The sequence below is a fragment of the Mustela nigripes genome, chromosome 1 (genome assembly GCF_022355385.1).
Source record: "Mustela nigripes isolate SB6536 chromosome 1, MUSNIG.SB6536, whole genome shotgun sequence".
Classification (NCBI taxonomy): domain Eukaryota; kingdom Metazoa; phylum Chordata; class Mammalia; order Carnivora; family Mustelidae; genus Mustela; species Mustela nigripes.
Window position 1 is genome coordinate 258,171,079 of NC_081557.1, and position 21,062 is coordinate 258,192,140.

The 21,062-nt window shown below is 35.3% G+C and overlaps 1 protein-coding gene across 1 annotated transcript in view; it reads right to left on the bottom strand.

The window, feature by feature from the left end:
* The window catches only part of LOC132006809 (UDP-glucuronosyltransferase 2B31-like), a 20,026-nt gene extending 881 nt beyond the window's left edge, over positions 1-19,145 (bottom strand). Inside the window, 6 exon segments of the mRNA XM_059384846.1 lie at positions 3,946-4,165; positions 11,038-11,125; positions 12,992-13,123; positions 14,782-14,930; positions 18,391-18,889; positions 18,891-19,145. Of these exon segments, the coding sequence (XP_059240829.1) occupies positions 3,946-4,165; positions 11,038-11,125; positions 12,992-13,123; positions 14,782-14,930; positions 18,391-18,889; positions 18,891-19,118 (1,316 nt within the window). The 5' untranslated portion in view covers positions 19,119-19,145.
* Positions 19,146-21,062: the final 1,917 nt, after the last annotated feature.

Here is a 21,062-nt window from a genome sequence, read left to right on the forward strand (position 1 = left end):
AGAGAGAAATCACAAGTAGATGGAGAGGCAGGCAGAGAGAGAGAGGGGGAAGCAAGCTCCCTGCTGAGCAGAGAGCCCGATGCGGGACTCGATCCCAGGACCCTGAGATCATGACCTGAGCCGAAGGCAGCGGCTTAACCCACTGAGCCACCCAGGCGCCCCAGTTTGATCTTTTCTAACAGAGGAAATGCTATGGGCCCTTGTAACAGCTGTAGGTGAGATGGTGGGAATGCACTTGTAGAATGACCTCATGAAGTAGCAAAGGGAATTGTGTCATGGTAATTAAAATGCCACCTCACTGGTCCCTGTCTCCACTCTTCTACCCTTTACTCTTTATTTTCCATCATGTAGCTAGTCTGATTTTTGAAACCGAAATCACAGCACTTCCCTGCTCAAAATTTCCATCTCGCTTCTCATTACCTTTAGAATAAAATCCAGCTATGGGTTTTGGCCTATAGGATCTTATAGATATGGGTCCCTGGCAACCTCTCCTCCTGACACTTTGTCCCATGTACACTCTATTGTAGTCATAAAGGCCTGCTAGGAGTTACTGAAGTTGCCAAACATGTCCTCACTTAAGCACCTTCGCACTTTCTGTCCCCTCTGTCTCTGTGCTGGACACTTCTCCCTGCAACACATCAAAGCTGCTTCTACATCTTGATAGATGACCAGCTTTGTGTTCCATCTCAGACTTTTCTGGGCCACACTATCAAAGCACCCTTAGACATTGGGGATGTGTGTGTGTGCATGCATGTGTGTGCTACTCTTTGAAACCTAGAATTTTGAAATATATTTTCCGTAATAACATTTAAATATATAACATAAGAAAAATGCACATAGTCTTAACTGAATAGCTCATAAATTCAAAATTAGCTAGATTATTATTGTGAAGTGGATATAATAATACACCTACTACTAAGATATTGATATGGGGTATAACATGCTATCCAGGAGGATCCCATCTTCTCTGACCCTTTTAGTCATCATAGATTAGCCTTTATTATTTATGTATCAGAATAACAAGATAACACTCATTTCCTTTTGTCTTTTGTCTAATAGTTGTCGGTTAATTCTATTACTGTATAGTATTCCATTGTTTGGCAACACCACAGAGTATTTCTTCATTTAACGATCAGTGGACATTTGTGTTAACAATTTTTTAGCCGTTATTACTAAAGCTGTCATAAAAATCTTGTGTATTTCTTTAGATTTACATGTTCATACAGTTGTGTGAAATGTGAAAGTGGAATAGCTGAGAAGAAGGTTATTTAGGGCTGTGATTTTTTATTGACTGAATTATGTAGAAGTATATTGCTTAATTTCCAAAATTTAGAGATGTTTCCATTATCTTTCTTTTTGACAGTTTCTAAGTGACTTCCAGTAAGGCTGGACAGTATACTGTTGATGATTTATATTTTCCAAATTTACTCTTGGTATATAGCCCAGCATATGGTTAATTCCAGTATCTATTCCATCCTTGAAATATATGTATTCTCTGTTGTGTTATATATTATGATGTATATGTATGTGGGATAGGTTATATTTCAAATTGAATCCTTTAAACATTTAGGAATTAAGTCATTTCATTATCTTTCTGTCCCTCCATCTTTCCTTTCTTCCTTTCTTCTTTCTTTCTTTTTTGTCTTCTTTTTCTATGTTATTGAGAAAGATGTTTGAAAACTCAATATTATGTCTGTAGAGTTGTGTGTTTGTTCTTTTGTCTATGTCTGCTGCATTTTGATATTTTCATAGTAGGTGTCACCAGGTACTAATTTGTGTTGTTTTGACAGATAAGTCTATGTATCATTATGAAATATGTATCTTTATTTTTATTAGTGATTCTGGAGTACTGTGTCTGATAGTCGCATAGGCACAACATCTTTTTACATGGTTACTGCTAAAATAGATCATTTTCTACATTTGTACTTAAAATCCTCTTCTACATTTCTGTTAGAACATGTCTTATAAACAGTTTATAGTTTTTAAAATGCATTCTGACAATCTTTGTCTTCAAATTATGTAATCTGTTAAAGTTTAATAAATGTGCTAGCATATTTATATTTTTACCTACTCTCTTATTCTCTTTTTTCTGTTCTATTTCCCCAACCTGCCATATATTTTTCTTCCTTCCTTATCTATTTAAATTATTTTATTAATTCATTGTTTTACCATTTTCTTCTTGATAACACATTTTTCGCTATTTCTTTAGATACCCTCCTAATATGTATTTTTTAAATTTTTTATTTCTTTTCAGCATAACAGTATTCATTGTTTTTGCACCACACCAGGTGCTCCATGCAATCCATGCCCTCTCTAAAACCCACCACCTGGTTCCTCCTAATATAATATTAATACTGAGAGTAGTAACAAATACCGAATTCGTGGTTGCTATGCTAATAATACATAATAATAATACATAATAATAATAAAAATACCCACACATTATTTTCCTGTGTAATATAGAAAATTTCTTTATTTGTCTCACCATCTTTAAAAAGTTTTCTATTTAAAGGATACAATCAAGAAAGTGAAAAATCAAGGCAACCAGAATGGAAGAAAACATTAATAAATCATATATCTGTTAATGTGTTATATTCATAACACATAACAAATCCTTTAATAAGGTGAGACAAATAATCAAATTTAAAAATTATCAAATAATTGGAATAGACATTTCTCTAAAGAGGACACATGGATGGCAATTGGTATATGAAAAGATGCTTAATAACTTGGGCTCTAAGGGAAATGCTAATCAAGAGCACAAGGAGAGACCACTTCACACTCACTGGGATGTCTATAATGAAACAGATGATAGGGGCACCTGGGTGGCTCAGTGGGTTAAGCCTCTGCCTTCAGCTCAGGTCATGATCTCGGGGTTCTGGGATCGAACCCCACATCAGGCTCCCTGCTGAGTAGGGATGATACCAGATGATAACAAGTGTTGGTAATGATGTGGAGAACTTGGATCTCCTATACTCAGCTGGTGGAAATGTAAAATGGTGCATCTCCTTTGGATATCAATTTGGCAGTTCCTTACAGAGGAAGGAATGATCAGCAATTCTAGAATTCCAAAAATTTCCTTTCATTTTCAAAAGAAGTAACAAATTTTGTTCATACAATAACATATGTAGTAATATTTATGATTCATAAATGTGGAAATAACCAAAATGTTCATGAACTGATGGATGAATAAATAGATTGTAATTTATCCATACTATAGAATATTATTCATCAATGCAAAACTACCACATCAGTGAAACTTGAAACTCGAAACATGCCAAGTGAAAGAAGTCACATGCAATAGGGCCATGATTTTATGATTCCATTTATATGAAATATCCAGAATACAATTAGTAGAGCCAGAAAGTAGATTGTTTACTTAAGGCAAGAGGAATGGGAAATGACTTCTAAGTCATATGCAATTCCTTTTTGGGTTAATGAAAATGTCCCAAACTTAGATTATAGTCATGGCTTCATAATTCTGTAACATGCTACATATGTTTGATTTTTTGTACCTTAAATATTATGGTACATAAATCACATATTATAAAATATATTAAAATAAAAATGAAAATTAATGCTTGGGCAAAAAGATTTATAGTTTTGGATATTCTTGGTACTGAATTGAAAGTTATTTTACATAACTGAAAAGTCTTCATTCTTTCATTTTAGAAATTCTATCATATTTTTAAATATGTGTCATTACAATTCCATATATAACTTTTGCATTTGCTCTATAGAAAATTGTGGCAGCCCATTAAATCAATGGGGTTAAAAAGCAACGTTGCAAAAAATGTCTGGTTGAAAATAAAGGTAAGTTTAAGATCAGTTACACATATTAATATTTCAAAATTAGTTTCTTAAATACAGGATGAAATGCATAGTCATCATTGATAGAAGAACCTATCTCTAAATACTATTAATGAAAAAAAATATAATACTCACGAAGGGTTATTAATGACCATCCTCAATGCATTGAGCAAATCTGTACTAGACAGTGTGTGGAAATCCAGACTGACAGCTGCTCCCTTGGCCTTCATGTGAGCAAGGTTATCAGGTTGATCCGCAAACAAGGGAATGCCCACCATTGGAATCCCATGGTGGATCACCTCATAGATGCCATTGGTTCCACCATGAGTTACAAAGGCTTTGGTTTTTGGGTGACCTAGGATTGGATGAATCTCAGCACATTAGTAATTATAATTCTTAGGAAAAAAAAAGAGAATTTAGCAATATAAGGCACATAGTATAATTATGAAATAGCATTAAAACGTCTTTTAGATCTCAGAGCAAGAAGAGCAAAAATCTACTGGAGAAGTCAGTGAAAATTGGTGTGGCAGTTGTAACTTGAAAAATGGTTACAAGATGACTGAACAGACAGATTGAAAGGGAAAATTCTGGATAAAGAATAGCATGTGCAAAAAAAAAAAAAAGAAAGAAAAAAGAAAAGGAGGTGGCATATTAGAACATATTCTCTTAAACAGTAATGCCACTGAGTTTAACATGTGGAGTGTCAAGGCAACAGGAAGTCTGATAGTGGTGGTTCAAGTCAGGGGAAAGAAAGACTGCACTTTATCATGAAATATGTTATGACTTCATGAAAAAGATTATGGTGTTTTCCTGGAGAAAGTGTAGAGTCACTGGGAATAATTTTTCACTAGCACTAAATAGCCATGCAGAATGAGAAATGATAGGAATAAAGTGGGAGAATCAGGAGACGAAGTGATGATCCATTTCGTTATTAAAAATTTATTGGGAGAGGCAAGATGGTGGAAGAGTAAGGGACCTTATTTCATCTTGTCCCTGAATTTAGTCAGATAACTATCAAACCATTCTGACCACCTATGAATTCAACTTGAGATGTAAGAAAAGAACTGCTGAAATTCTACAAGTAGAAAAGTGGGCACTTTTTGCAAGGTGGGAGGTGCAGCAAAATGAATCTGAGGGTATATTCGGAAGATAGATGGTAGGGGGAGGGAGCGTCCACAAGCTGGCTACCAGAAAGTGATTTAGCCCTGGAGGGCAAATTCAGACTCTTTAGAAGTCTGTTCCAGGGAGAGATGTCCCTTCCTGAAAGGTGCCCAGGTGGCAAAGTGGGGCAGAATCCTAGGTGGGACAGTATGGTCTCAGGATCCCTGGGGTCACAGAAAGAATAGGGGTGCGTGGGCTGCAGAATTCCCAATCCATTAGAGGAGAGAAACCAGTTATGTTCAGTGAGACAGAGAGGGGGCTCTCAGCTCAGTTTGCCATAAACTGCAAACTGCACCATGATCAGGTGACCATTCTCTGTGTGGGGGACCTCCAAAGGGCAGAAATGTGGTGACCCTCCCCCTTTCCCTGGGAGGATCAGTGTGGGTGCACACCACAAGGGTCTGCAGTTTGGTACACACAGACCTGAAAACTGCTTATCCCTGAAGACTTGCTGAAGAGAAGGGGCTGTGATCTTTCAGCTCCAGGGCTGGAGACTGGCATGCAGACATTTTTATTTTCATCCTCCAAAGAGGGAGAGAGGGTCTTCAGTGAACAAAAGCCACATAGAGCAATCAGAAAGCTTATACTGAGCCCAACCCCTGGGGTCTGTGGAAATCTGCCCAGGTAAAGATACCTGAGAATCAGTGCAGCTGGCCCTTCCCCTGGAAGACCAGTGGAAACAACAGGGAACAACCAGTTTTTGGAGCACAGAGGACTATAAGACTCCAGCACCGGGAGAAAATATATATAGAATTCAGTTTTTCATCATTTAACTTTCAGTATAAAATCTCTTGTTTTATTCTTTTTTTTCCTTTTCAACTGGTTTCTTTATTTTTTTCTGTTCCTATCAGTTTAAAATATTGCTTATATGTGTGTGATAGAGAGAGAATGAGCAGGGAAATCGCAGGGGGAACTAGAGAGAAAAGCAGTTTCCATGCTGAGGAGGGAGCCGCATGCAGGGCTTGATCTCAAAACCTGGAAATCATGACCTGAGCCAAAGCCAATAGCTGAAGTGGCTGAGCCACCCAGGCATGCTGACTGGTTTCTCATTTTATCAATTCTTTGTTTTTAAGCATTTTTTAAATTTCATTTTTAAATTTGCATTTTATAGATTTATTCATTTTTGGCTTCCTTGCACTGTTTCAGTTTTATTTTTGTGTTTTTACATGAGTTTTGCTTTCTTTACAATTTTGGGATTTAGTGTCTTCCAACAGACCAAAATACACCCCGAACCAAGTGGATCACCATGTTTTGTCCACCTGAGAGATTATAATCTCTCTCCCTTTTTTTTTTTTTTTTTAATTTTCTGAGCTCTTTGGATTTGTCTAGTGTGTGTTTCATTTGATTCGTGGTTGATCTTTTTTGTTTTGTTGTCTCATTCTTCCATTCTTCTTTGGTTAAAATGACTAGAAAGAGGAAATCACAACAAAAGAAAGAACCATAGATGATACTCTCTGCCACAGATATAATCAAAATGGATATTAGTAAAATGCCAGAGCTGCAATTCAAGATAATGATTATAAAGTCTAAGTTGGCTTGAAAAAAACATTAAACACACTATAGAATGTCTTTGTGCAGAAATATAATCTAATAAGGCTTAAAATAAAAATACTTTAACTGAGATGCTATCTAAAATAAATGCTCTTACAGCTAAGGTAAATGAGGCAGAAGAGAGTCAGTGACATAGAGGACAAGATGATGAAAAGGAAGGAAGGAAGCCAGAGAAAAGCAAGAAAAACAACTAATGGACCCAGAGGGTGGGGGAGATTTGATAAATCAGTGATCCTATGAAGCAAAATAATATTAGAGTTTTTGGGGTCTGAGAGGAAGAGGAAGAAAGGTCCATGAGGCATATTTGAGCAAATCATGGCTGAGAATTTCCCTAATCTGAGGAAGGAAACAGGCTTTCAAATCCAGGAGGCACAGAGAACCCCCCTAAAAATCAAGAAAAGTAGGTCAACACCTTGACACATAACAATAAAACTTGCAAATCTCAGAGACAAAAAGAAAATTTTGAAAGCAGCTTGGGGCAAGAGGTCCATAACCTTCAAAAGCAGAGATACTAGACTCAGAGCAGACCTATCCACAGAGATCTGGCTTGCCAGAGAAGACTGGCATCTAATATTTAGTCTGCTAAATAAAAAAAATATAAATCAAGAATACTTTATCCAGCAAGGCTGTCATTCAAAATAGGGAGAGAAAAAGCTTCCAGGACAAACAAATTCAAATAATTTCTGATCATTATACCAACTCTGAAAGTAATATTAAAGGAGATTCTTTAAGTGAAGAGAGAGTCCCAAAGTAACACAGACCAGAAAGGAACAGAGACAATCTATAGAATCGGTGACTTTACAGATAATATAATAGCACTAAGCTCATATCTTTCAATAGTTATTCTGAATGTAAATGGGCTAAATGGACTAACAAAGACACAGGGTATCAGAATACATAAAAAAAGCAAGACGCATCGATATGCTGTCTGCAAGAGACACATTTTTGACTCAAAGGCACTTCCAGATTAAAAGTGAGGGGGTAGAAAAACATTTTTCATCCTAATAGGTATCAAAAGAAAGCTGGGTTGGCAATCCTCATATCAGAAAAATCAAATTTTAAACCAAAGTCTGGTTTGGGATGAAACCCCAAGGATGAAAAGGATGAAGAGAGACACTATCTCATAATTAAAGGGTCTTTCCAATAAGAATATCTAACAATTATAAATATGTATGCTTCTAACTTGGGAGCAGTGACTTATATAAATATATTAATAAACAAATTAAAGTAACACCTTGATAGTAATACAATAATAGAGAATTTCAATATTTCACTCACTGTAATGGACATCTAAGTGAAGATCAACAAGGCAACAAGGGCTTTGGATGACACAGAGGGCCAGATGGGCTTCACAGATATATACAATGCATTCCATCTAAAGCAACAGGATACACATTCTTCTTAAGTGCACATGGAATATTTTCCAGAGTAGATCACATACTGGGTCACATATTGTTTTTCAACCCATACCCAGAGCTTGGGATTACCCCTGGCATATTTTCAGAGCATGATGCTTTGAGCTTGAACTCAATTACGAGAGGATGGTTGGAAGGAACTCAAAAATTTGAAGGTAAAAGAGTATCCTCCTAAAGAATGAATGGGTCAACCAGGAAATAAAAGAAGAATTAAAAGTTTCATGGAAACCAATGAAAAGAAAAACATAACTGTTCAAAACCTTTAGGATGCAGCACAGATAATCCTAAGAGGGAAGTACATAGCAATGCAAACCTTTTTCAAAAAAAAAAATTAGAAAGGTCTTAACTACACAAGTTAACTTTAAAAAAGCTGGAGGAAGAACAGCAAATAAACCTTACACCAAGCAGAAGAAAAAACAATAACGATTAGGGCACAAATCAACAAAATAGAAACCTAAAGAGTAGAGCAGATCAATGAAACTGGAAGCTTGTTCTTTCAAAGAGTTAATTACATCAATAAATCCCTAGCCACATTATCAAAAAGAAAAAGGACCCAAATTAATAAAATCATGAATGAAAGAGGAGAGATCATGCTCAACACCAAGGAAATACAAATAATTTTAAGTACATATGATGAGCAACTATTTGCCAACAAATTAGGCAATCTGGAAGAAATGGCTGCATTTCTGGAAATGTATAACCTACTAAAACTGAAACAAGAAGAAATAGAAAATGTGAACACACTGATAACCAGGAAGGACACTGAAGTAGTAAGAAAAAATCTCCTAACTAACAAGAGACGAGAGCTGATGGCTTCCCAGGGGAATTCTACCAGACATTTAAAGAAGAAATAATACCTATTCTTCTGAAGCTGTTTCAAAAAATAGAAATGGAAGGAAAACTTCTGAACTCATTTCATGAGGCCAGCATTAACTTGATTTCCAAACCAAAGGCCTTACCAAAAAGAATTACAGAGCAATACACCTGATGAACATGGATGCAAAATTTCTCAGCAAGATACTAGCCAATAAGATCCAACAGTGCCTTAAAAGGATTATTCACCACAATGAAGTGAGATTTACTCCTCTGCTGCAAGGGCTGTTTGCACTCACAAACCAATCATTGCAATACATCACATTAATAAAAGAAAGGGCAAGAACCATATATGTCCCTCTCTATCGATGCAGAAAAATCATTTGACAAAACAGCATGTTTCTTGATTAAAACTCTCCACAGTGTAGGCATAGAGGAAACCTACCTCAATATCATAAAAGCCATCTAGGAAAAGCCCACAGTGAATATCATTCTCAATGGGGGGAAAACGGAGCTTTTCCTCTAAGGTCAGAAATATGACAAGGATGCCCACTCTCATCATTTTTGTTCAACATAGTACTGGAAGTCCTAGCCTCAGCAGTCAGACAACAAAAAGAAAATAAAATGCATTCAAATTGGCAAAGAAGAAGTCAGACTCTCACTCTTTGCTGATGACATGATACCTTATGTGGAAAACCCCAAACACTCTATCCCCAAATTGCTGGAACTGATGCAGGAATTCAGCCACGTGGCAGGAAATAAAATCAATGCACAGAGATCCGTTGCATTTCTATACACTAACAATGAGACAGAAGAAAGAAATTTGGGGGTCTATCCTATTTAAAATTGCACCCCAAACCATAAGATACATTGGAATAAACCTAACCAAAGAGGTAAGGGATCTGTACACTAAAAATTACAGAAGACTTGTGAAAGAATTTGATTTGAGGAATACACAAAGAAGTGAAAAAATATTCCATGCCCATGGATTAGAAGAATAAATGTTGTTAAATAGTCTATGGTACGCAGAACAATCTACACATTCAGTGCAATCCCGAGAAAAATACCATCAACAATTTTCAAAGAGCTGTTACAGATAATCCTAAAATTTGTATGGTTCCAGAAAAGACCCCAAATATTGAAAAAGAAATGTTGAGAGAGGAATATTGAAAGGAATGTTGAAAAAAGGAATGTTGAAAAAGAAATCCAAAGTTGGTGGCATCACAATTCTGGACTTTAAGCTCTATTACAAAACTGTAATCATCAAGATAGTGTGGTATTGGCACAAAAACAGATATTTAGACCAATGGAAAAGAGGAGAGAACCCAAAAATGAACCCTCAACTTTATGGCCCACTAATCTTTGACAAAGCAGGAAAGAATATGCAATGAAAAAAGGACAGTCTCTTCAATCGATTGTGCTAGGAAAATTGGACAGCCACATGTAGAAGAATGAAACTGGACTATTTCTTACACCATGCACAAAGATAAACTCTGAAGGAGCACTGCTATAAACCCCAGTGTTTATAGCAGCAATGTCCACAATAGCCAATCTGTAGAAAGAGCTGAGATATCCATGGACAATGAGTGGATAAAGATAAAGTGGTATATTTATTCAATGGAATATTACTTAGCCATCATAAAGGTTGAATACCTACCATTTACACTGACATGGATGGAACTGGAGAGTATTATGCTGAATGAAATAAGTCAGTCAGAGAAAGACAATAATCTTATGCTTTCACCCATATGTGGAATGTAAGAAACAGCACAGAGGATCATAGGGGAAGGAGGGAAAACAGAATGGAAAGAAATCATACAGGGAGACAAACCTATGGTGTACTATAGTTTACCCTTATAGGGAGCAAACCAAGGGTTGCTGGAGGGGAGGTAGCTGGGGGATGGGGTAATTGGGTGATGGACATTAGGGAGGGCATTTGATGTGGTAAGCACTGGGTGTTACATGCAATTGATAAATTATTGAACAGTACAACTGAAACTAATGATGCACTCTATGTTGGCTATTTTAAATTAAAAATTAGAAAATTACGCTTGAGAAGTAATTACACCTGAAATAAGGATACTTTGATTCTAGTCATAAGGAATGTGGCTGTGTATAATAACATCCCGTATCTGATCTTTTTCCCCCCGAGCACAGAAAAATAAATGTAATGAAGTTAAGTTTTGTTTTTGAATTTTTCCAATAATGAATGCTCAATCAATTTATTTCTGGGGAACTCTTATTTTGTTTAGCATTACATTTAATTCACTGCTTTCCAGAGTCTTACCAAGAAGGTCATTCTGGGGGATCCAGTCATACAGCCGAGTATTTGGTCCTAAGTTGTCTGGTTTCTTGCCAACAAATCTCCATAGAACCTGTTAAAGAAAACCCCTTATTTCATGAGTTGAAACTTTGAAGTTATAGCATATTAGAATTTTAAAGAAATTAAGAGATAATCTAGCTAGACCCCATTCACTAACTGATAAATAATAGGACAAAAATATTATAAATACCCACATTTTTTACTTATTTTTACATTCAATCAAGTATGAATGTAATCAAGATGTTTCACACATAGTGATTAGACAAATGAGATTAATGTGACAAATATAAGTATTTAAGAATTTTTTAGTCAGTTACAATTCTAGTGCAAACAAATCAGAAATTACTAAGTTCTACACATTCGCTTTGTTTTATCTATTGTAACCGCTATCAGCTTCCAATGTAATATTACCTATTTATTTCTTTAAAATGTTACAGGAGGGAGTTCATGTATATCCACTTGTTCCATATGTTATTTTACTAGAGTTTTACATCTTTTGATATACAAAAAAGCTAAGTATGCAATCTGTTGTTTGTGAGAAATAAATATTTCTGCTTACCAGTAATTTATTAATATAAATAACTTCTCTTAGTACCTATAATTTCTTTTACATTACTAATTTTTAGACACTAAATCCAAGAAAAAGGTAATTTTTTACATGAATCTAGATTATTATTACTATTTCTTGGTTTGCAAATTCTTTAAATGTTACAAAGAAGAGCCTATTGGAACTTCAGAAATAACAGTGCAGTTGTTGAAAAACATCCCAAACTGTGATGATGATACATTTTATTTAACTGATTCTTAACACTTCAGAGATGCAGTACAAAACATTGATAACATGAATTAATATGAGTTCTATACCCAAGCAATTTTCATTCCCAGTACCAAAATAGATTTGTTTTAGAATTCCCCAGCAATCCACATAAACTGGATGATGGTTTACATTGGTTAACATATATTTGTTATGTGAATGTTCAAGTAACATTAGATATTAAGTGAACATTAGCATAAAAAGAAACTATATCAGTAAACCAAAAAGTAGTTCATACATACCCAAATACTCCAGGTGTTTTCTATATACCGGAAAATAATTTATTACTATATTTTACATAGAGGCATCTGAAACTTTCCCTTCCTAGGCCTGTTTCTGGTTGACTCCTTAATATATTTCCATTTCCTTCCTTAATCAGGTGAAGTTACTATTCTGGCAAGTTAAAGTCCTTTTGGAACCACTATTACTAAGCACAGGGTCACCTTGAAGGGGTGGACTCATCTCCTCCCTTTTCATTTATTTTACTCTTAACCTGTTCCACTCCACCATTCATGTCAGTTTTTCTCTTTCCCTGAATCACTTAGGCTGGATGATTGCCAAAACATAGCTTGGTGTGCCCTGGGCATCCTTTCTCTGAAGAGCATACTGAGTTGGCTTTCCTCGAAAAGCTAGTGGAAGGAAAAGTAACCTGGATTATCCAGCAAGCATAAACTGCATGAAGCTTTTCAGACTTTTATAGTTCCTGGTTAACATAACTGTTGAAATTTAACTCCTTTCAGAGAACATCTATGAGTTTTTCAGTGCCCTTGAAAATCCTTTAAGGAAAAGGAGTGAATGACAGGACAAAATTGGTGATTTCTGCATCTGTCCGTGATATATTATAATAGCAAATGTTAACACTGTATCGCCTAAATATATTCCTCCTAAATATCTTTCTTTCTGATCTCAGTGTTAATGCCAAAGTTATTGTCAAAACACCTTCTGTACTACTTTACCATCTGCCATGTATATTTTGCTCATATCTGAGATATATTGGAGCTGTCATCATGGTTTCCATGTCATGAAAGAAAGGGCAAACAAACTCTTTACACAGTTTAAGAGACTCATTAAGTAGTTGTATAGGATTAAGTTACTTTATCTAACCTTTTGTGGAATCTGTGCAAGGGCTGATGCAATCACATTGGCTTTTTCCTCTGGCAGGTTAGTGATCATAGACCCTAGTGTAAACACTACAATACCATTTTCTCCAGAGCTCTGGACAAACTCTTCCATTTCCTGTGAAGAAAGAATTTGTTCCATTACAAAAGAAGAACACCACAGCAAATACTATTAAACAAATTTCTACAGGGGTGCCTGGGTGGCTCAGTCAGTTAAGTACCTGATTTAACCTCAGGTCATGATCTCAGGGTTGTAAGATTGAGCCCTGGGTCTGGCTCTACACTCAGTGGAGAATATGCTGGGTCTTCTGTCTCTCCCTCTTCTCCCCTCCCCTATCCCCCATCACTCTCTCTCAAATAAATAAATCTTAAAAAAAAAAAAAATCTTCAAACAGCAAAAGAGAGATACCAAATAGTATCAGGAGTTTTAGAGTAATGTCTGTTTTTATCTTTAAATTGTGGTGAAATACACAAAAAATTGACCATTTTAACTATTCCTGGGCATGTAGTCAATAATGTCTATATTTACACTGCTGGGTAACAAATCACCAGAATTTTTCATCTTGATAAACTGAAATTCTGTGCTCATTATATAACAATTCCCCATTCCCTCCTTCACCATCTTTAGCAACCATCATTATACTTTGTATTTCTATGAATCTGACTAATTACATCTCCTATCAGTGGAATCATACCATATCCATCTTTTTGTGATTACCCCCTTTCACTTTCTATAACATCCTGAAGCTTTTCCACCTTAGAGTATGTGTTAGATGTCTCTTCTGTTTTGTGACTAATATTCCATAGTGTGTAAATACATTATATTTATGGATTTATCTGTTCTGGACACTTGTGTTAGACTGAACAGAACATTTGCTAGTTTTACCTCAGGATTCAGACTTTGAGAAAGTTACCATACACACTTAAACATTTTGTAATCAAAATTGGTATTAGGTTAACCCTCAAATAAGATCTTAGTTTCATCTTATTGCCAATAAAAAGTGGACAACAAGATTTTGAAAAGACCATAAAATCATTCAGTAAGGGATGCTTGTTTTTCTTATGTCTTAAAGGTAAAGTATCATCTTAAAACATATTACCTTATTGCTTTCTTTCATAAAGTTTCATCTTATACATTAACAGAATTATTTTGCAATTTTATACTATAAATATTTTTCAGCTCTAAGTGGTTGAAATTATTTGGTCCTTATTAAATATGCAGGATTTGTGGTACTTATTATGTACAATATGCAGTTTTTTCTGTACTCATTTTGTCAGTCAGCTATTATGTTCCCCCAAAGATCCTTTTTTTTTTTTTAAAGATTTTATTTATTTGTTTGTCAGAGGGAGAGAGCACAAGCAGACAGAGTGACAGGCAGAGGGAGAAGCAGGCTCCCTGCTGAGCAAGGAGACCAATGTGGGTGTCTATACCAGGACCCTAGGGTCATGACCTGAGCAGAAGGCAGCCCCTTATCTGACTGAGCCACACAGGCATCCCTCTCCCAGTGTTCTTTACTGAGTTTTTGTCTAGCCTTGATATGTGGCAGAAAACATATGTTCTCATCATTTAAGCAAACCCATTAATGCTCTAATATGTCAAGCCTTGGGATCTCAAATGAGGAATTGTGTAAATGTTGGAGTGACAGCAAGTGAACATTGGATTTGACTCCAGATATTGTTTGAACACACAAACATTGTTGAAGAATGATATTTCTAAGTAAAATACTGGTTAAATGCCTCTGAGCAAATAAAACAAAAGAGACAGGAATCACTTACCTTAGGCAGGGGTTTGGCAGGTTTACAGTGGAGTCCTCCAACAAACTCAACATTTGGTAGCAATGGGCGAGGAAATTCAATATCCCAGTAGGTTCGAATGAGCCATATTTGAGCCTTTCCCCTTAACTCAGATAATGTAGTGGGTCTTCCTGAAGGGGGAAAAAAAGCAAAACAAACATCACATTAGTAAGAGAAAGGAGAAAAATCACATGATAATTTACATATATGCAGAAAAAGTATTTGACAAGGTACACATACATTCGTGATAAAAACTCTCAACGATGTTGATTTAGAGGGAACACACCTCAACAAAATAAAGGCCTTATACGGAAAACCCACAGTGAACATCATATTCAATGGGGAGCAGCTTAGAGCTTTATTCCAAAGTCAGGAACAATAGAAGAACATCCACTCTTACGAGTTTTATTCAATGCAGTACTATATGTTCTGGCTATAGCAATCAGACAACAAAAAGAAAGGAAATCCATTCAAATTGGTAAGGAATAAGTAAAACTTTCGCTATTTGCAGATGGCATGATATTATAGAAAACCCTAAAGAAAGAGTTAGTATCCAAAATATATAAAGAACTTACATAACTCAATACCCCAAAACCAAATAATTAAATTTAAAAAAATGGATAGAAGATGTGAACACACATTTCTCCAAAGAAGGCATACACTGGGCCAACAGACACATGAAAAGATGCTCAACACCACTCATCATCAGGGAAATGCAAATCAAAACTCCAATGAGATATCACCTCACATCTTCAGAATGGCTAAAATCAAAGCCACAAGAAACAAGTGTGGAGGTTTCTCAAAAAGTTAAAAATAGAAGTACCTTATGATTCAGCAATTGCACTATTAGGTATTTACACAAATCATACAAAAATACTTATTCAAAGCAATACATGTACCCCAATGTTTATAGCAGCATTATTTACAGTAGCCAAATTATGGAAACAGCTTAAGTATTCATCAGCTGATCAATGGCTACAGAAGAAGTGGTATATTCATACAATGAATATAACCCAGCCATAAAAAAAGAATGAGTTCTTAAAACACCCAGCTGGCTCAGTTGGTTAAGCATCCAACTCTTGGTTTTGGCTCAGGTCCTGATCTAGTGGTTGTGGGATGGAGCCCCAAGTGGGGCTCTGTGCTCAGTGTGGAGTATACTTCAGATTCTCCCTCTCTCTTTCTTCCACTCTCTCTCTCTCTCAAGGAAAGAAATTAAATATTTTTCTTTAAAAAATGAAATCTCACAATTTGCAGTGACATGGATGTAGCTAGAGACTAGTATGCTAAGTAAAATAAGTCAGTCAGAGAAAGACAAATACCATATGATTTCACTCATATGTGGAATTTAAGAAACGAAACAAAGGAGCAAAAGACAAAGATAGACAAACCAAGAAAAAGACTCTCAACTATAAAGAACAAACTGTTAAGAGGGGCAGTGGGTAAGTGGATGGTTTCAATAGATGATGAGGGATTAAGGAGAGCACTTCTGACGGGCACAGAGTGATGTCCAGAGTTGTTGAATAACTATATTGCACACCTGAGACTAATATAACACTCTCAGTTAACTATACTGGAATTAAAATGAAAACAATGCAAAATAAAATTAAATAAATAAATAAGTAAAAAAACCCTATAGCAAACAGTAGGTAGTGGAAATGAGGTAATGGTAATCGTAATGGTAATGTAATGTGAATATACTAGGGAATTTTCTGAAAGGAATTTGGAAAAATTTAGTTAAAAATGTTTAAAAGTATTTGTAGTTTGATAATAGAACACATATATGATACAAACATCTATAATGATGCAAATATATATTTACATATTTATATATGTTGTTCATATGTATATATGAAAGACAAAGTGTAAGTCTCATTTCTAATATCACAGTAGTGCATTCACAATCATAAACAATTATTAAACCTAAGCCACTATCCAAGTAAACATACATTTATTTCCTTTGATATGCTGCAAATGTAATAGATGTAAATGTAAACAATTATTTGAGCTCCCCAATCAATTAAGCAATGGAAACACCTTCCTCAGAGTACTCAGTCTCATTTCTATAATTTAGCAAGTTATTCCCTAGATCCTAGATTTTCCAAGAAAACATGAGATTTTAAAGTACAGCTTGACTCCTTGTACTTACCATTGCACTTGGTTCACATTAGAAGCATAATAATATCTGTGTATTAAATAATATTTGCAAATAACAGCTGGAATATTTTCATCAAGTATGGAAATAGATATGTGCACTATTAATTTTGACTAATTTTTTCTTTAATGCAGTAACATATGTGAACTATTAATGTGTATGTGCTCCCTTCAACAAGATTTTAGGCCTTTAAAGCATGATTTATAAGCCCTGGTGAAAGAATTTGTGATCATTAGAAACTTCTATCATAGGTTCCTGAGTCTGGGATAGAGCCAATATTTCTTCCAGTTATGAAGGAATCTGAGGTAATATGACAAAACATTTTTATTTTTAATTAAAAAAGGGAAACAAGTGGAAATAATATCCTTAATACTCTATAGACAGTTGTACGAGAAAATGTGAATCCTCAATTAGCATCTCTGCTTTCATCAAGATAGTGACATTTCTAATGTATTTTTTAAAAAAGATTTTATCTGTTTTACAGAGAAAGAGAGCAGAAGCAGGGGAAGAGACAGGCAGAGCAAGAGGGAGGAACAGGTTCCCTGCTGAGAGAGAGCCCAATTCAGGGCTCAATCCGAGGACCCTGGGATCATGACCTGAGCCGAAGGCAGACGCTTAAACAACTGAGCCACCCAGGAACCCTTCTAATGCCTTTTTTTTTTTTTTTAATGGGAAAAGTAAAGTAAAATGGATATGTAGGAAATAGGCACAGCAGAGAGAATTTTTAAGGCAGTGAAACTAATCTGATATAATAGTGGTGTATACATATCATTATAAATTTGCTAAAACCTATAGAATATACACCACCAAAAGCGAACTCCACTATAAATTATAGACTTTGGATGGATAATAACGTGTCAATGTAGGTTCATCAGTTGTAACAAATGTACCACTCTGGTGGGGGTGCTGATAATGGGGAACCTTATGCATGTGTGGGGGCAAGAGTTATCTGGGAAATCTTGACTCCATATGCTGTCATTTAAAATTATTCTAAAAAGTAAAACATATCAAAAGTAATATTTTCAACCTGTATTTAATAAATAACAAAAGAGGTTTAAAACACTTTATCCAGAAAGATTTAAAAAAATTAAATTATTACAAACAAACACACAATGAATAGATATGTAATTGCTTCAAGAAATCCTTAGTGCTTTAATTTGTGGTTATTGATCCTGGATATTGATTCCTCAATTTTGATATTGATTTGATATTGATTTTGATATTGATATTGATATTGATTCCTCAATAATGGATGACATAGTTGGAACTGGTCGTGTCATATAAGTGTTTCCATAATATTTGTGAGACTGGAAGATCATTTTATATTATCCTTTCATCATTTCATTTATAAAAGACAAATTCCTCTGACTTAATACAAACTCACCTTCCTGTGCACTAGGAATTAAGACTTCATTCTACCAATTAGAAACATGACTTACCTAGAACTTCACTGTAAAACTGATCCCAACTCTTCTCATTAAGTGCTTGGAACCAAAAGTCAAAATAAAGCACATATATCATGTTTTTTACTCTTTCCATGAATGTCATTTGACCACTTAATTCTGACAAAATAACAGGCACATAGGACGGAGGAAAAGAAAGTCCTCCACTTTGCTTTTCAAATGCATAGCCAGGAGAGAAGCGAAGACTGTGCACTAAAGGTATTCTAAGTAGCTCAGCCAGCAGCTCACCACAGGGTCCAACGGTGTCTGCAAGAATGACATCAAACCTCGATTCTTGTAGTTTGGTCATGAGCTTCCTGTTCAAAACTGCATCTTCACAGAGCTTTTGAAGACGGTCAGAAAATTTCCAAATTATTTCCTGCATTTGTGAAAAATATGTCCAAAATGTGTCTCTTGGCAAGTTATATATCCACATATCGAGCATTTTGTTGAAAAAATCCTAAAAATCATCTTTAAGTATGGATGTAGGGAAAAATCTCATACTTGATAGCAGATGATTCATTTGGATTAACAAGAATGGAAGCTGAAGATGTCAGAACAGTCACTTTGTGACCTCTCTGGACAAGTTCATCGAGCATTGTCTTTATATTGATCCAGTGGCTGTATTCTGTGGGCCACACCAGCACCTTTCCACAACTCCCAGAGCTGAAGAAACAACTGAGCTGTAGCAGCAGCAGAACGGAAATAGACATAGACATAGACATCCTGGTGGAATGCAATGCTTCTTTACAAATTCCAGTTTCCTTGTCCCATTGCTTGTATTTAGTCAAGCAGAAATCACTCAGTAAGTTAAAGTATAACTCTTACCTTTCAAAGTAAACAGATTATGTGAACAGTCAGATTATTTGGATGGCAACTGGAAAAAGGTAAAGGCAGATGATTTCATTTGTATACACATGTATTTAATATTTGTTGATGCTTATAAATTCTATCATCTAGCTAAGAGCCAATGACCTAACATGTGCAAGTCACCCATCTTTTGTAATATATTTTGGAAGAATGTTAGTGACAGTGGTGGCACTGTCTGTAGTCTCATTGACAAAAGAATTAAAGTTATTATACAGGTGATTTATATTTTGTGGCTATGATGGTTCAAGAGATTATGTTTTGTTCATAAAAATTTGGTTGACATGTAATTCGTATCCTATACAATTGTTAGATTTTAAGTATACAATTCAGTGGTTCATAGTATATTCACAGAATTGTGTGACCACTATGATAATCAATTTTAGAGCCCTTTTATCACCCCAAATGGGAACACTTACCCTCTAATGAAACTGCATTTTCTGCATCTCCCAGCCTTAGTCAATATTTTATCTACTTTTTGTCATAATGTCATTTTGTCTGTTCTGTGCATTTCATATAAATGAAATTATACATCATATTGTCTTTTGTGACTGGTTCCCTTAATTAGCATAATCTTTTATGTTAGGAATTTGTTTTCTGACTTTATTGAGATATCATTATTATAACATTGTCCATATTTAAGGTGTAAAACATGCTGACTTGCTCCACTTATATATTGTGAAATGTTTGCATCACAGGATTATTTAACACATCCAGCACCTCATGATTGTGTGTGTGTGTGTGTGTGTAGGGCTTTTTAAAAATCTTTTTTATTACTTTTTTTAAAGCATAGTTAACACACAATGTTACATTAGTCTCAGGCTACAACATAGTGACTCGGCAAGTCTATCTGCTATGTTATTCTCACAAGTGTAGATTCCATTTGTCAGTACACAATTATTACAATAACTTTGACTATATTCCTTATGTTATACCCTTTATCCTCCTGACATTCATTTAATAACTGGAAGCCTGTATCTCCCACTCTCCTTATCCATTTTGCTTTCCCTCTCTCTTTTTTTTTTTTTTTTTAAGGTTCCATATGTAAGCGGTAACATATGATATTTGTCTTTCTCCCTCTGACTTACTTCTTTCAGCGTGATACTCTTACAGTCTGTCCATGTTATCACAAATGGTAAGTTAACTTTTTTTTTACAGTGGAATAATATTGCATTGTCTACATATACTACATCTTCTTTAAATATTGATTTATTAACAGACACTTGGGTTGCTTCCATATGCTGGCTATGGCAAATAATGCTACAATAAACATAGAGTGTATATACCTTTTTGAAGTAGTGTTTTTGTTTTCTTTAAGTAAATGCCCAGTAGTGGAATCACTGGATCATATGATTAATAATACAGTATATAATACATATCACATTCAAAGTATGTGGAGTTTTTTTATGTGCCCCCCTTCATTTCTCCTCCTCCTCCTCTTCCTTCTTCTCCTTCCTCCTCTGAAGAAGGCTCCATGCCCAATGTGGGGCTTGAACTCATGACCCTGAGATCAAGAGCTGCATGCTTTACTGACTGAGCCAGCCAGGCATCCCTTCCTCTCTGTCTTCTTTGGGAAATGTCCCTTCAGGTCCTTTGCCCATGGTTTAATGGGATTATTTCATTTCTTGGTGTTGCATTGTATAAGTTCTTTACATATTTTGGACATTAACCCCTTATTGGGCATATCATTTGTGGATATCGTCTCTCATTCTGTTACTTGCTTTTTTGGTTTGCTGATGCTTTTCTACCCTGTGCAAAAACTTATTTTGGTGTAGTCCCAATCGTTTATTTTTGCTTTTGTT